The 18,144-nt window shown below is 41.1% G+C and overlaps 1 protein-coding gene and 1 long non-coding RNA gene across 6 annotated transcripts in view; one reads left to right on the forward strand and one right to left on the reverse strand.

Annotated features, from left to right (window-relative positions):
• The window catches only part of MID1 (midline 1), a 789,406-nt gene that overhangs the window by 765,358 nt on the left and 5,904 nt on the right, over positions 1-18,144 (forward strand). For all 5 annotated transcript variants that reach the window (XM_025276522.3, XM_025276517.3, XM_025276520.3 and 2 more), the window contains exons 7-9: positions 1,101-1,244; positions 9,258-9,419; positions 12,876-13,083. In XM_025276522.3, coding sequence (XP_025132307.2) covers positions 1,101-1,244; positions 9,258-9,419; positions 12,876-13,083 — 514 coding nt within the window. The remainder of the gene's footprint in view (positions 1-1,100; positions 1,245-9,257; positions 9,420-12,875; positions 13,084-18,144) is intronic.
• Positions 8,604-13,440, reverse strand: LOC123331998. The gene is made up of 4 exons (XR_006548820.1): positions 13,381-13,440; positions 9,237-9,398; positions 8,843-8,948; positions 8,604-8,746 (listed from the first exon to the last, which is right to left on the reverse strand). It is a non-coding gene; the product is annotated as an uncharacterized LOC123331998 (long non-coding RNA).

The raw sequence follows: 18,144 nt of genomic DNA on the forward strand, positions 1-18,144 counted from the left end.
AATCCAGTAGAAGTCAACTGAAAAATCATCATTTGGGTAGGATTTAGACTTCTCTGCTGCAGAATGTGTTCAAGACATAAAACAGCAGCCTTGCCCAATGATAAACTTAATCAAACGCCAAGGAATCCTGGTTTTCTTGGGGAAAGAGAATGTAGTTCTTAAATATGACTGATTGGTAATCATCTTCTTAATTTGAAATATCACCTATAAACTGAAAAATGAGAGGAAAATAGAACCCCACTAAACAAATTTTCATAAGGCATCATCAACACATCTATCAAAAGAAAATTTTTGAAGAATTATTTGGCTGATTTGTTAAGGGTTAACAAACATCAGCATTTTTCCAGATGAGTGGCTGCATATAAAAATCTGTGGCATGTTGGAGCTCAGAAGTTGGCTAAGTTTGGCTCCCATGCCAAATCTGGTCTTCACCTGTTTTTGTTAATAAAGTTCTACTAGAACCTGGCCATGTCTATCAGTGGACAAATGGTCTCTGGCTGCTTTCTTTACAAAGGCAGAATTGAGTAGTTGCAGCAGAGACCAGGGCAGCAGAAGATGAAATGCTTGGATAGCATCACCAACTCAACAGACATGAACTTGGGCAAACTCCGGGAGACAGTGAGGGACAGGGAGGCCTGGCATGAGTCCATGGGGTCGCAAAAAGTCAGACACAATTTAGCAACTGAACAGCAACAGCAGAGACCATATGACCCACAAAGCCTAAAATATTGACCATCTAGCTCTTCACTGAAAAAGTTTGCATCCTCAAAATGGGGGTGAAATGACAAAAGTTCATCTTGGTTACTTTTTGTTTAAGATGTTTTCTTCCATAAATAAGAGAGTCTTGTTTACTTACTCTTATAGACATGCTTTCATGATGCACAGAGAAAAAACACTGGCTGGCTGAAGTCACACCACCTGGGAAAAATCACAGTGATAACCAGCCAACAAAATGTTCTTTGGATTGGGATCACTGTCTCTACGATAATAGTTCTGATGGATAGATTTTAAAAGGCCTGCTTTGACTATCAGGACAACTCCTCTGAAAGGGATCCCAGACGTGTCTGCTTCTCTGCTGATGACCTTCTTGTTTCCCACAGCTCCCAACCCTCCCACAATTAGAGAAGAGCTCTGCACAGCTTCCTATGACACCATAACCGTTCACTGGACCTCCGATGACGAATTCAGTGTGGTTTCCTATGAGCTCCAGTACACCATCTTCACTGGACAAGCCAATGTTGTGAGTGAGTATCACACGCCCTATTGATTTCTCTATTGGGTGACTGTTTTCGGATCGATTGCATTCCTGAATTTAAATATCAAGGGAAGAAAAAGGAGAGAGTACAGAGTATTTATTGGCTTGTCTTTCCTGACTAAGAAGATGGTAGCACTCACTTGTACAATACTAGTAAAAATAATAGGCCAAATAGTGTTGAAAATTATTGATCTCTAGCAAACCATATGGACGAATCTTACAAACATATTGTTAAAGAAATCAGGAGATAAAAGTATCAATGCACTATGAGTATCTATACATGTATAAGTTAAACTATTTTGTTTAGAGATGTACACATGGTCTAAAAACTATAGAAGTTAGGATGATGGTTACCTCTGTGATGGGAGGGGAGTAGCACCATTGGGGAAAAATATATGGGAGTTTATGGGGTTAACAGCATGTTCTGGTGGAATTATATGATTTAGTCATTATATCAAACATTTAGTATTATTTACTTTTTGAGTGTTATTTCATCATTTTTTGTTGTTGTTATCAACCTTGGGTCTATATCACTTTATTTTTTATTTTAATGTTTGTATTATAGTTGATTTACAATGTTGTGTTAATTTCAGGTGTACAGGAAAGTGATTCAGTTATATATGTACCCATATCTATCCTTAACAGTCTCTTGTCCCATATAGATTATTAGAGAATAATGAGTTTAGTTCCCTATGTTACACAGTAGGTCTTTGTTGATTATCTATTATATATATAGTAGTGGAAATATGCTAATCCCAAACTCCTAATTTATCCCTCCCCTGACCTCTCCCCATGCATAGCCACAAATTTGTTTTCAAAGTGTTTTTCTGTTTTATAAATAAGTTCATTTATGCTGGATTTTTTTAGATTCCATGAATAAGTGATACCATATGATACTTATCTTTGTCTGACATATTTCACTTAGTATGATCATCTCTAGGTCCATCCATGTTGCTGCAAATGGCATTATTTCATTTTTAATGGCTGAGTAATATTCCACCATATATCTGTACCACATCTTCACTGTGCATTTATCTGTCGATGGACATTCAGGTTGCCTCCATGTCTTCACTATTGTAAATAGTGCCACATTCACTGTGGCATGTATCTTTTCAAATTATGGTTTTCTCCAGATATGTGCCCAGGAGTGGGGATTGCTGGATCATATGGTAGATCTATATTTAGTTTCTTAAGGAACCTTTATAAAGGTCTTCATAGTGGTTGTACCAATTTTCATTCCCACCAACATTGTAGGAGGGTTCCCTTTTCTCCACATCCTCTGCAGCATTTGTTATTTGTAGACTTTTTGATGATGGGCATTCTGACCAGTGTGAGGTGATACCTCACTGTAGTTTTGATTTGTATTACTCTAATAACGAGTGATGTTGAGCATAGTTTCATGTGTTTTTAGGCCATAGATTATTCTTTTCTTAACTGTTATGCATAGTTGTTATGATTGAAGGAGACCTGGACTTGAATCCCAGCTTTGATCCTCACCTCACTAGCACTATCATTTGGGACAAAGTGTTAAACATCTTCTGAATCTATTTCTTCATCTGTAAGAAGAGGTAATGTTTTAGCTTCACATCTTTGAATTACTAAAAGTAAAGGTCTTAGCCCTGTGTTTGCCAGTGTTCAGTTCAGTTCAGTTCAGTCACTCAGTTGTGTCCAACTCTTTGCGACTCCATGAATGGCAGCACGCCAGGCCTCCCTGTTCATCACCATCTCCCGGAGTTCACTCAGACTCACGTCCATCGCATCAGTGATGCCATCCAGCCATCTCATCCTCTGTCGTCCCCTTTTCCTCCCGCCCCCAACCCTCCCAGCATAAGGGTCTTTTCCAATGAGTCAACTCTTCGCATCATTTAGCCAAAGTACTGGAGTTTCAGCTTCAGCATCAGTCCTTCCAAAGAACACCCAGGACCGATCTCCTTTAAAATGGACTGGTTGGCTCTCCTTGTAGTCCAAGGGACTCTCAAGAGTCTTCTCCAACACCACAGTTCAAAAGCATCAATTCTTCGGCACTCAGCCTTCTTCACAGTCCAACTCTCACATCCATACATGACCACAGGAAAAACCATAGCCTTGACTAGACAGACCTTTGTTGGCAAAGTTATGTCTCTGCTTTTCAATATGCTATCTAGGTTGGTCATAACTTTTCTTCCAAGGAGTAAGCATCTTTTAATTTCATGGCTGCAGTCACCATCTGCAGTGATTTTGGAGCCCCAAAAAATAAAGTCTGACAGTGTTACCACTGTTTCCCCATCTATTTCCCATGAAGTGATGGGACTGGATGCCATGATCTTCGTTTTCTGAATGTTGAGCTTTAAGCCAACTTTTTCACTCTCCACTTTCACTTTCATCAAGAGGCTTTTGAGTTCCTCTTCACTTTCTGCCATAAGGGTGGTGTCATCTGCATATCTGAGGTTATTGATATTTCTCCCAGCAATCTTGATTCCAGCTTGTATTTCTTCCAGTCCAGCATTTCTCATGATGTGCTCTGCATGTAAGTTAAATAAGCAGGGTGATAATATACAGCCTTGACGTACTCCTTTCCTATTTGGAACCAGTCTGTTGTTCCATGTCCAGTTTTAACTGTTGCTTCCTGACCTGCATACAGGTTTCTCAAGAGGCAGGTCAGGTGGTCTGGTATTCCCATCTCTTTCAGAATTTTCCACAGTTTATTTGTGATCCACACAGTCAAAGGCTTTGGCATAGTCAATAAAGCAGAAATAGATGTTTTTCTGGAACTCTCTTGCTTTTTCGATGATCCAGCGGGTGTTGGCAATTTGATCTCGGGTTCCTCTGCCTTTTCTAAAAGCAGCTTGAACATCTGGAAGTTCAAGGTTCACACATTGCTGAAGCCTGGCTTGGAGAATTTTGAGCATTACTTTACTAGCGTGTGAGATGAGTGCAATTGTGTGGTAGTTTGAGCATTCTTCGGCATTGCCTTTCTTTGGCACTGGAATGAAAACTGACCTTTTCCAGTCCTGTGGCCACTGCTGAGTTTTCCAAATTTGCTGGCAAATTGAGTGCAGCACTTTCACAGCATCACCTTTCAGGATTTGAAATAGCTCCACTGGAATTCCATCACCTCCACTAGCTTTGTTCATAGTGATGCTTTCTAAGGCCCCCTTGACTTCACATTCCAGGATGTCTGGCTCTAGGTGAGTGATCACACCATCATGATTATCTTGGTCATGAAGATCTTTTTTGTACAGTTCTTCTGTGTATTCCTGCCACCTCTTCTTAATATCTTCTGCTTCTGTTAGGTCCATACCATTTCTGTCCTTTATCCAGCCCATCTTTGCATGAAATGTTCCCTTAGTATCTCTAATTTTCTTGAAGAGATGTCTAGTCTTTCCTATTCTGTTATTCAAGGTTACTGTTCCTACAAAAATAGAGACTAGACTCACTGTCATTATATCTTTTGTCACATGGTAAAGGCCACTCATGCAATTTGCCAGGATCATCTACATCAGCAGTCCCTAACCTTTTTGGCACCAGGGACCATTTTTGTGGAAGCCAACCTGCTCACCTCCTGCTGTGTTGCCCAGTTTCTAACAGGCCATGGACCAGTACCAGTCCATGGCCCAAGGGCTGGGGACCCCTGATCTATACAATAGCATTTAACACAGTCTTCACATGAAAGGCCTTCATTGAATGTTGTTTGTTCGTCTCTCCTGCCAGTTGAAAAGGCTATCCTTTGCAGATGTTCTACTGAATGATAAGATCTAAGAGTATAAAACTCTATGGAAAATTAGGAGAAAGAATGCTCCAAAGCTGGCTGTAGCTCCATGTACCATGAGGCAGACTTTTACTGTCCTAAGTCATGGTTCTTTCACTTGTCATAATAAATTCTAGTTAATTGCCCTCAACTGACTTTAGTGAAGGAGAATTAGATACTATCTCTGGAGCTTTTTAATCTTATAAAAATACTATCCCTAATTAAAATCATACACTCAAATGCAAAATTAATGACAATGTTAATTTTTTATTTTTCATTTTTATGAACAGGCTTATGACTGTAGATGTTAATGAATTGCTTGTTGAGACATAGATATGTATTTAATTTTACAATGTTTCCATGTTTTTTCCAAAACGATTTTTAATGCATCATTGAAAATCTTCAATTGGAACCTTTTCCCAGCAGCCTATTTTTATTATTGGCAAAAGTCAAAGGATCCATGTCTTCAGGCTTTCATGGCAAAGTAGTTATCTGTATTTAATTTATTTTAGTCATTTTGAAAATATTCATGAAGGTTTTTAGCCATATACCATTTGTATTCAGAAGAAGGAAGAGAGCATTCACTTCTTTCCAATCTGGTTGAAGAGACAAAGGATGTTAGAAGCTGGTATGCAGTCTCTAAAGGGTGTCCATTGTTGCATAATGTTTTATACATAATGTTTTACTGTAAGATGACAGACAGTTGCTCTACAAGGCTCTGAAATCCCAAACATAACTAGGATCTTGTAATGAGCACCATCATGTAGGGAGATGCTTCTGACCCATTGTGAATGAGAGGAAAAAAAGTACAAAATCACCTAACTAGACTGTTGCCATATGAACTAATTATCTTCCAAGTTCCACTGTTGTTTTACTACTTCAGGCTGAACTGGAGAAGGTGAGTGTTGGCATCCCATCAAAGATGATTGAAAATGCCTTTAGAGAGAAGTACACGTTTTAGTTGGGATAGTTATGCGGGTGTTTCATAAAGTGATGAATAAAACCTGGTCATCAGTCCCGACACAGCAGGGTATCGAGGTAGAGAAGTCTGGTGCTTGGCGCCGTATGCAAGAAGTTAAGTGGTGCTGGCACTTGACCAACACTAGCAACGCAAGAATGGTGCACTTTGAGGCATCCCACTTACTCCAGGCCCCACCAGGGAACGGTCGACATTGCTTTCTTGACATTTATAATCAACTTCTCAATTATGACCTTGGCGATGGAGGTAAGCCTAAATTTTAAGAGTTAGCATTCAGGAAAGCAGACTGTCCCAGGGTAAAGTTATCCAATCACATTTTACTACTCCATAAACATTTTGTTCTTTTAATATTCACAGAAAAAATTAGTGACCTCTTCAAAATACTCAGGATGGTCAGGGTCCCTTTTTAGTTTGGAAAGGGTTTCTGAAGGATTCAGTCTTTTTGTTTTAGGTTAAGACTTCGGACTGTAAGCCAAGTTGCAGTTTGCCGCAATTTCAGACATCTGCTTTACAATGTTGCTGAAAGCATTCCCCCACCACATGAAACCCCGGCATCGGGGTTATACAGTGATGTAAAGTTTATTGAAACATTTTTACATTTGCTTTCTTTGACCACAATAGTCATTTTGCTGTGACATATGCAATTAAACAGGAACAGTGTAAATGCACCAACAATGATAGGATTCTCATTTGATTCTAGTGAATGCTGTAATTGTTCACTTGCATGCCAGACTGCTATTGACAAAGGTCCAGGAATATGAGTGGGTTATCCTAGAACAGAAAAGCTCATTCTTTCATTTTTTAATTTTTATTAAAGTATAGTTGATCTACAATTTGTGTTAGTTTCAGGTGAACAGCACAGTGATTCAGCTATACATATTTTTTTCAGATTCTTTTCCCTTACATGGTATTGTAAACTATTGAGTAGAGTTCCCTGTGCTCTATAATAGGTCCTTGTTGATTACCTATTTTATATATAGTAGTGTGTGTGTATGTCTGAGTTAATCCCAACTTCCTAATTTGTTCAAGTTTGTTTTCTGTCTGTTGTTTTTTTTAGTATTGTAGTAGTATTATTAAATATCTAAAGTGAGTTATTGGCTTTTTAGGGCCCAGAGCTCAGAATCCAAAGGTGAGTTAGAGGCTTCTTAGGGCCCAGAGTTCAGAATTCAAAATGACCCTTCTTTGGTTGGATCAACATCTGCTGTTTGGTTGTGACACTTGCCTAAAGTGTTGAGTTTGTTACCTCTATGTTCAGGGAAAAGGGAAAATGAAAAAGAATCGAGAGAGATATGTAAGTGGGAGAGTCCCAAGTTATTAAGCTATGTGTGGATGTGTACCTGGGCCTTATACAGGTGAGGTGAGGAGTGGTATGAGAATGAGGGGGATGCTGGGGGTGAGGGGTGAATGGGGCCTTAGTTATTCTAGTACATCTCCAAACACCGACACACCACCCTCATCCTCTTGTCTGAGCCTCACATTACTTCCTTGCTTTATGGCAACTCTGTGAGATCTGGAAATGAAAAGAGTGGGAGAAAGTTCACAAGGTTTCTCATATATGTGAACATGTATGTTTATTTATTTAAAGACTCATTGAAGTGTGGCTGAAAATACTGTGTACCCCAGACACATATCTTAGGGAGGTGAATTTTCATAATTAACATAATTTTTCATAATTTTTAAGTTCTTCGGTGAGATTCATGAACAATGCCGAACTGAAAACTTGGAGATGGTATTTAGTAGGATTCAGAGACAGCTGTTGGGGTGTGAACATCTTGAACTGCTATGCTGATACTTGTGGGTTGGTATGGATATGCATTTGTGATTTCCTTGTACATTTCATTAGAAACTCAGAGGTAAGATGAAGTATGGTTAAGGTGTAAATTGCCTCAAGATCAAAAGAACTAACCCTTTGACTTGCAAATCCCCTGAAAGGGAAGGAGGGGTGGCAAGTTGAGAAGCCCCTCAGGAAGTGGAAGGGCTCGGCCTTCTACTGAGAATTAGCGAAGGAAATTCACCAGAGTCAGGAAACAGCCATGACAGCCCAGTCACCAGGGGGCTGGGCAAAGGTTTGATTAGAGTGGAGATTGATGGGTGGAGAGGGGAGAGACGAGAGTCGGGCCCAGTACCAAAGAGATGTTTTCAGCATCAGCCACAGCTGCACAACAAAACGGCTTCCTTTTTCCTCATGTTCTTCCCAGCATCGTAAATCCGCAAACTGCTCCTCAAACCACATCCTGCAGCGTGCAGCCAGAGCACTGGCCCTGCTCTGCTCTGGAACAAGCCATACTGGGGATGCAGCTGGTCACAGCCCCTGGAGATGCTTTTGTCAGAGCCCCACTGGACCCTGAGTTGCCTTTGGGTGCCACATGGCTCCAGGGTTCTTGTAGGAACACATGTCCTGAATCAATTACAACCACACCAGTACTGGGCCACAGACAAGCCCCATAATCATTTTCTTAGCTCTCCTGTCCAAAGTTGGGCTGGTGTTGGCCAGTCTCTGCTGGTCTCAGTCCTGAACTGGCTGGGCCATTGAGCTGGTCCTTGTGTCTCTGCTCCCACTGGGATGAGCAGACTATCCAGAATATTCTCCCCATGGTAGAGGCCCAAGAGGGCCACAGACTCTCAAGGGCTTGTGATGTCTCCTCTTGCCACTGGTGTGTTGTCACTGCAGCCTCGTTCTCTTGGCCAGAGCAGGTCACATAGCCAAATCCAAAGCCACGAGGTAAAAGACAACATATCCCATCTCTTTAGAAGGAGTAGCCACAGAGTCACTTAGATACAGATCCTGGGTGGGGTGGAGAAAGAGAAGCAAAAAAATAGAACCTCCTACATCTCCATTAGTGAGGCCAATGTCTCATACATGATCTGGGTCTGTTCTTACCCTCTGTGAGTCTCAAAATTGATGAGATCCAAGACTGAACAGTCATCATGATGCAAGTCAGGGGGAGGGATGTGTGGTCACTTGCTTTCTTTCCATCCCACAGCACCTAGTAACACATGACCAGGCATGGCACTTAAGATACTACTGCTCCCATCCACGTGGAACAGAATTTGCAAAACAGTCATCTTAGTTGGTCTTTCCACTTAGAGCACATGGTGAGAATATATAGTAATAAATATAGGTTGCTGTCCTTATTGTAGGCAGACACTGAGCACTCAAGTTGATTGGTGGGCACCTGAAGAAGTCACAAAGCTTTTCATTGCTGATCCCAATAACTGAAAATTCCACAACCTTAATATACAGATTTGCCCCATGCTTGCTCCAAAGGACTCACCACATCTGCTTGGCTTTGCAGGTCTGTGCAACTCGGCCGATAGCTGGATGATCGTGCCCAACATCAAGCAGAACCACTACACGGTCCACGGGCTGCAAAGCGGCACCAAGTACATCTTCATTGTCAAGGCCATCAACCAGGCAGGCAGCCGCAGCAGTGAGCCTGGGAAGTTGAAGACGAACAGTATGTGCCATGAACTCAGCAGAACTATCATCTCTAACCTGCTCTCCTTCCAGCTGCCCCTGGCCCCCTTCATTTCCCTTTTCTCTGTCCCAGGCATTGCTTACAACCTGAGACAGCAAGCAAAGAGCCAGCATGGAGTCAGGGTTTTTCCATCTAATCCTCTATTCCAAGCCTGGCACAGAGCTAGGACTCTGTAAATTGCCAACGGTCTTCTTTTCCATATATGTGTGTGTGTGTGTGCACACTCAAGTCATGTCCGAATCTTTGTGACCCCATGAACTGTAGCCTGCCAGGCTCCTCTGTCCATGGGACTTCCCAGGCAAGAATACTGGAGTGGCTTGCCATTTCTTCCTGCAGGGGATCTTCCCGCCCCAATAGCAGAATCTCAAATTACTAAGTCTTTCTTCAGGTAGCTTCTAGGTCTGTGATTCTCAATAAGAAGTGATTGTGGTCCCCAGAAGAACACTAAGCCACATCTGGAGTCATTTCTGGTTGTTATAGCTGGGTGTTACTGGTGTCGAGTGGTTAGATGCCAGGGGTGATGGGAAACTCCCACTGTGTCCAGGATGGTCCCAACGATGAAGAGTGAACCGGGCCATGCGTACATGCATCTTGTAACACTCATCTCCCGCTCTCTCTCTCTGCCCACATGTGTTTTATTTTATCCTCCTCTTCTTTCTCCACATCTTTTTGGTCTAGAAATATTATGCTATATAATATGGTATTTGTTTGCATAAGACCTCCCAGAAGAAAGTCGATTGGAGTATGTCAACATCACATCATGCTTTAGGGTTGCCAGCCAATCTATAGGAAATACATTTTAAGAAGAACCCTCATTTAACCCAGTCTGTGATTTTAGTAGTCAAGTAACTTAATTTTACTCCACATATCTGTCCTTAAGACACATACTCTTAAACATAAGCTAATTTCTCAAGGGTTCTGCTGGTAGAGAAGGAAATGTCTGTGGGAATAAGGGGGAAAACGAATACATACTGGAAAAAACCTGTAACAGCGTATAGGAAACCCAAATGAACTTTTTGGCCAACCCAATACATACATTGAGGTTTATTCTGTAGAATGGATCTTTGAGGGTTCTTATTTGTACCTTGTTGGTTTTACTAAAGATAATGTATTCATTTCATATGGACAGGTAATCTTGTACTTCTAGACATGCAATCATTGATCAGATGTTGTTAAATTATGTACAAGAGGTTGGTAAACTTTTTCTGTAATGTGCCAAATAGTAACTGTTCTGGGCTGTGCAGGTCAGATGATCTTGGTCACAGGTGTTCAACTCTGGTAGAAAAGCATGGCCTGGCCACGCTTCATTAAAACTTTATTGAAAGACACAGGCAGTGGGCTCAATATGGCCTGCAGGCTGTCGTTTGCCGAACTCTTAGGTATACAGATCTTACAATGCATTGAATTCTTTAGCCAAGTAAATGATTAATTTCTTCTGTGAACTAATCTATCCTCATTAAAGCAAAATCTTTGAACCTAGACAGAGTAGGTCATAGTTTCCTTGAGAAACATATCCATGGCACAAGTGGAATTTGTTCCCTGTGGAGGCAGGGGGTTGGACCTAACACCAGATGGCAAGACCCTGCTCTGCGTATGTGTGGGTTGGGGTGGGAGCGACCCACACATGGATCCATCCATGGAACACGATGGATCTCGCCATTATAAGGCCAGTCTTTTCAATGGCTGTGACCTGATCTTCCTCACTGGGAGAAGGTAAGTATAACACAGCTTCATCTTCAGTGATGGCTGTGCCTTTATGGAATTCCTTCCTAACCACCCAGTAGGGTCCAGTTATTTTTAAGGCACATTCTATCATCACCTTTTTCTTTTTTAAAAATTTGATGGAAGTACAGATTTACAGTGTTGCATTAATTTCTGCTGTAAAGTGATTCAGTTGTACATGTAGATACATTCATTTTTCATATTTTCCATTATGGTTTATCACACTTTTTAAGCCAATCTATCTTCAGACTCTGTTTGTCTTAGCTGGGGTGATCATTCCTGAGGACCTTTTTTTTTTTTTACAAGCCAGGCCAAAATTTAAACTACACATGGACTTCAGTAGGTCTTACAGTCTTTGAGAATACCCCTGCCTGCTCAGCACTTGAGGATTTTCTCAGGTCCCCTTTAAGATTTTCTTTGATATGAACAGAAATCTAAAAATGGGTCAGCAAACTACTGCCCATGGGCCAGATTCAGCTACCTGCTTTTGTAAATAAAGTTTTATTGGCACACAGCACTGCCCATCTGTTCACCTGTGTCTCTGGCTGCTGCCATGTTTCGACCACAGGGTTAAATAGCCCCAGAAGAAACCACATGGCCAGCATAGCTGAAAATAGGAAAAATCTGGCCTCTTACAGAAAAAGTATGCTGGTCCCTGATTTACAAGAAAGAATTTTAGAAGTGCCATTGTCATGTTTTTATCCAAGGAGTGATACCCTTTGGCCTACCTGCATATGATGTAACACACACAACTGCTCCAGGTCTCTGCGTCAGTTTCTCAGCCAGCATCCTGTATTGCCATAGTCAGACTTAGCCAACTGTTTCTGGTGATTGTCTGAGCACTGTGCAGAAGCGGCCTCCCAACACAGCAGTGGAGTTTGAATATCATGGTATTTGCATCACACTGTAATCCGTTTCCTGCCTTTAAGTGTCTGGTACCCAATGTGGTTGAATGACAGGATGGCCCCCACACCAGTGCTGAATTTTCAAAGCAGTAACAGTTAATGAGAGGATGGATATTCAGGTGTGATTCAGCCAGAATTTTACAATGGTTCAATGTTCAAAACACAAACACGAATAAATGAAATAGAGAGGACCTTATTATGTCTATAAAGGAACTTTTACGTCTATAAATGAACTTGGGACTCAAAAACCCAGGTAGGTAGTAACCTGCCACATTTTCCTCCTGATCTTATGGGCTGAAAAATAGCCCATTTGATCATCATTTTAAGCTCATGAGAATACTGCTCTAATTTGGAACAATCTCAAAATAATATAAGCCATTAGAATGTTCTGAACATTAAAACCTGCAGTCTTGATGTGTTTGGTTTCTGAGGTCTATTGAGCATGAATTCATCTGAAGCCGACTGAACAGGGGAATGGTTGAAAATGAAGTCTTCGTTCTCCTCCCTTCCAGGATGACGTAGGCCAGCACATTAACTGTGCTGCTGGTGTGTAGCTGGGATGCCCAGCAAAGCTTGCACCACAGGCTCTGCTTGACCCTCACCCATGCTGTTGTTGAACAGTGAGGGAAGCAACCTTGCACCCACAGCTCAGAGCTGACTGACTGCGAGCTCTCAGAGGCAGGGACATGTTTGTCTGCATGATTTTACAGTCCTTTTTAAAGCTTATTCTGAAAATATGTTCTTGCTTAAGTTAAAATCCACAGTTCTTTTCATCTACCTTTTTTGTGTCTTGTAACCCTGCTTCTAGGCCAACCATTTAAACTGGACCCCAAATCTGCACATCGAAAGCTAAAGGTGTCCCATGATAACTTGACAGTAGAACGTGATGAGTCGTCATCCAAAAAGAGCCACACGCCCGAGCGCTTCACCAGCCAAGGCAGCTATGGCGTAGCTGGAAACGTGTTCATTGATAGCGGCCGCCATTACTGGGAAGTGGTCATAAGCGGAAGCACGTGGTAGGTACTTTGACTGAAATGTATTCTCTTTCACATTCTCCTCCACCGTAGATGATCACAAGATATTGAACATAGCCCCCTGTGCTGCACAGCATGACCTTATTCCCCACCTTTTATACATAGTAGTTTGTATCTGCCAATCCCAAACTCCTAATTTAGCCCTCCTCTCTCCCCACTTTGGTTATCACAAGTTTGTTTTTTGTGTCTGTGAGTCTGTTTGTTTTGTAAATAAGTCCATTAGTGTCATATTTTAGATTCCACACATAAGTGATATCATATGATATTTGTCTGACTTACTCCACTGAGTATGATCATCTCTGGGTCCATCCATGTTGCTGCAAGTGGCATTATTTCATTCTTTTTTATAGCTGAGTAGTATTCCATTGGGTGTATGTACCACACCTTCTTTATCCATTCAGCTATTGATGGATATTGTCCTATAATTATTATAAAAAAAAAGCATATCTCATTCTATACTTTGTCAGACCATCAACCCAGCCCAAGGTCCATCTTGAAGAATAATATGCAAAAAAGCTTTATCAGGCAGCTGTTGCTATAGTAATGCTGCATAATAAACACCCCAAAACTCAGTAGCTTCAACCAACAATCAGTTACTACTGTTCACTGACACTCACATCTCTGGGATAGCTGATCAAGGCTAATCTCAACTGGGCCTTGCTTTAAGCTTCAGGTTGGATCTAGGTCTGTTCCATGGGTTTCTTCATCCTGTTTGGACACGTGGGCTACTCAAGTCATGTCCTTCTTGAGGAATCTGAGAGTACAAACCCAACTACACAAGCACATTTCAAACCTCTGCTTGTATCATGTCTTACTAACTTCCCATTGGCCAAAGCCAGTCCCATAGCCAGGCTCAAGGCCAGTGGTACAGGGAAGTATATTCCTCCCATGGAGTTGAGAGGAGAGAGTGAATATGTACTAAGCAATCATTTAATCTACCATTTGGCCAATAAGAAAAATAACTCATTTTAACTCCATCCATTTTCTATTTGCAGCAAGACTTGAGCCCCAGTCCCTGTGAAAGCTAGTATGCTAATACTGCCCTGTCATGCCTTAAAGCATGGGTCAGCCGACTACAGCCAAACCTGGCCCACTGTGTGTTCTTATAAATAAACTATTTATGGGAACACAGCCAGGCCCATTCTTTTCCATATTGTCTATGGCTACCTTTGAGCCACACAGCAGAGTTGATTAGGTAAGACAAAATTCTGTGGTCCACAAGGCCAAAATATTAGCTCTCTGGCCTTTACAGAGAAAATTCACCAATTCCTACTTTAATTCCTGCTCTTCATCACCGAAGTTAATTTCTGTTGCCTTGTATGTTTTGTGACTCTAAACTGGGCCCATCAGTGCTGGGGGGGGAAGCAGTGATCCTCGGCCAAGACTCATTTCAAAATGTCCCTTAGATCCAGCCCAGTGACTTGAGCCCACTGAGTTCTCTAAGCCCAAGGGGTGGAGGTCAGGGCAGTGGACATGGGAATTAGTGAACTCTGCCAAGTTCACCTTACAAAACTGACCTTGCCCGTTCCACAGCCACAAACCGTACCTCATACCCTGCCCTTCTGTCTCATAGATGCCCACTTAAATAGCTCCCTTTATGACCAATTATAATTTTTACTAACCAGCCTTTATCTGGCACAACTTTATGCCAGGCACTGGCATGAGCATTTTACAAATGGTAGCTCATTTATTGATCCTAACAGTCCCAGAAATGTAAGCACTAATACCCCATTTTACAGATGAGCTGACTGAGGCCCAAGGTCACACAGCTCATAGGTGCAATCAGGGTACAAGCTGTTAGCCAAAGGTCCACAAATGTTGTCTGTAAAGTGCCAGAGAGCCAGTATTTCTGGTTTGCAGGCCAGATGATTTTCTCCCAACTGGTCACCTCTACTGTTGTGGGGGAAAAGCAGCCATAGACCACACATTCATGAATGGGTGCAAATAAAACTTTATAAAACCAAGCAGAGGCCCAGATTTGGTAAAATGCTACAGCCACTATGGAAACCAGTATGGAATTTCCTTAAAAAAAAACTAATAAAAATAGAAGTACCACATGATCCAGCAATCCCACCCCTGGGCATATATCCAGAGAAAAGCATGCTTTGAAAAAATACATGTACCCCAAAGTACACAGCAGTGCTATTCACAATAGCCAAGACATGGAAGCCACCTAAATGTCCATCAACAGAATAAAGAAGATATGGTATATATACACAATGGAATATTACTCAGCTATTAAAAAAAGAGTGAAACAATGCCATTCACAGCAGTATGAATGGACCTAGAGATGATCATAGTAACAGAAGTCAGAAAGACAAATACCACGTGATAGCACTTATATGTGGAATCTAAAATATGATACAAGTGAACTTATCTAAGAAGCAGAAACAGACTCAGGTGGAAAACAGGCTTATGGTTGCCAGGGAAGGAGGGGATGGGATGGACTGGGAGTTTGGGACTGGCAGATGCAAACTATTACATACAGAATAAACAATAAGGTCCTATTGTATAGCATTGGGAACTGTGTTCAATATCCTGTAATAATTAGTCATAAAAAGAAGAATGAAATAATGCCATTTGCAGCAACATGGATGGACCTAGAGAGCAACATTGTAAGTGAAATCAGACAGAGAAAGACAAATATATGATATCACTTATATGTGGAATCTAAAAAGATGATACAAGTGAACTATTTACAAAACAGAAATAGAGTCACATATATAGAAAACAAACTTATGGTTATCAGGGACAAAAGAGGGGAGGGTTAAATTGGGCAATTGGGATTAACACATACACATTATTTACTATATATAAAACAGACAACTAATAAAGACCTATGGTATAGCACAGGGAACTCTACTCAATACTCTGTAATGACTTATATGGGAAAAGAGTCTAAAAAAGAGTGGATACGTGTAGGTGCTCAGTTGCTTCAGTCATGTCCAACTCTGTGCAACGCTATGGACCAGAGCCAACCAGTCTCCTGGGTCCGTGGGATTCCCCAGGCAAGAATACTGGAGTGGGTTGACGTGCCCTCCTCCAGAGGATCTTCCCAAGATATGTGTATTATATATAACTGGTTCACTTTGTTGTACACCTGAAACTAACACAACATTGTCAAATCAGCTGCTCCAAGAGATTTTTTTAAAATATATCCTGTAATAAACCATAAAGGAAAAAACACTTTAAGGCTTACTGTGGTGTACTTAATAAGTGATAGTTGAATCTTTGCTTTAAAAATAAAAACAAACCCTAAAACTGAAAACTGCCTAACTTGCAGATGATGAGTATGGTAACAGTATTTAGTTATGAGATAAAGATGCTAAAACACTTATTTTACAAAAAAGAAACCTTTCAGTTCAAGTCTATGCAAACAATGTAGTATGTCTAAGTCCTTTACAGTGTTGATACACATTCATAAGATTGGGTGTTGTCTTTTTCCAAACGGTTTGCATATTAGCCAAGCAAGTAGGTTTTTTCCCCTCTTGTGACCCTCAAGGTTCTCTTTGCTCAGAACATCCCTGCTTCAACATCCCTCTGAAGGATGAAGGACAGATCCTCCCCCTATATTTGGCTCTGGTCCAGGCTGGCATTTACAATGTGTAGCTGCACTGGGGCAAGATAAAAGCCCAAAGGAAAATACAGTGAATTTTTGCAGGTGCAAAAGAGCAAACATTTCTAGTTAATTAACGGGCTCTGTTAATCTGGGACAGAATCCAGTGTCTAAATAATTACAACCCCCTTAATAATTACTTATGATAAATGATACCTGATCATTATGATCTCATCCCCATTGACGAATGGTGTGGGGAATTCCACTACACCACTTCAGTTATACAAACACAGATCAGCATTACCTTGAAAACACCAGATGTCAAAACCAACTCGTGAGGCAGGGGGAAAATATTCTCACATTAATTTCCACACTTCAGATCTTTACAAACTCGTGTCTGTTTCAGAAAATTCTCACGTAGAAAGTAGTTTAACATTTCCTGGGAGGTGTTAGCGAGGAAAAGGTGACCTTTACTATCAAATGCCTGTAATACTTTGATTTGCAACAGCTAATAATGCATGTATTTTCTTGTGAAGTATAGTGCTGACTTGAAATTTACTTGTATGTTATAATCCATGCTATGGGGCATGTTAACATTGCTCTGAGAAACATCATTTTATACTTTTTGAATTCTCTGAGTCTCACTGCATACCTTAATGGAACATTGCCTTCCGCCTGCACCTTTCAAGCTCACTGGAAATATGCACATAATTTTACAGATTAATGATAATATAATGGTATTTTCCATTGCTTAATGGACTAGACACGTAGTTATTTTCTTACTCTAATGCTGTTAATGTGCTCTTGGTATTTTAGGAAACAGTGTTAACTAAATGGGTTCATGCAAAGATTACAGGAACCCAACTTAAGGGAGAAGGGGCGAGAGTCTAGATTTTGCTCATTTTAACCTTCTCTTGGTTTTCCCATTTGCTAAATGAAGTCAGTCATACTTGCCACAGCTACTCCATAGGGGGTTCAATTAAGGTTCAAATGGGAAAGGAATGTCAAAGTTCTTTACTAAAAAATAAAAATGGTGTACAAGCAGCAAGAAGGAAACAATACAAAAATGTGGCTATTTTGTGATGCAAATGCAAGTTTCAAATTATCTGAAAAGGGAAATGGTGTCTGCCAGGATAGATAGAACGTCTTGCAGGAAAATACCGAAAAGTGCAAAACAAAAACATTTCCAAAGTGTCTGTTAGGGTTCAGAGAAAAAGAAAAGTCTTTTTCTAGGTATACCAAGGAGAAAGAGGGCCAAGGCTTCTGGGAGCCCGCTACTCCTCTCCTGGAAGGCGGAAAGCTATTCACAGCTCAGAGGCAAGGTACAGGAGTCTGCCCAGAAACTTCCACAGACCTCACGTGTGCTGTCTACTGTCTGGAAAACAGTGTTTTGCCTTCTCTTAGAACTTCTGGATCTTGTGCACGGGTGTCAGTGGCAGAATCTGATCCGGACTCCATATTGGAAAGAGGATTCTGGGAAATGCAGC

The sequence above is a fragment of the Bubalus bubalis genome, chromosome X, assembly GCF_019923935.1.
Source record: "Bubalus bubalis isolate 160015118507 breed Murrah chromosome X, NDDB_SH_1, whole genome shotgun sequence".
In the NCBI taxonomy this organism is placed as follows: Eukaryota; Metazoa; Chordata; class Mammalia; order Artiodactyla; family Bovidae; genus Bubalus; species Bubalus bubalis.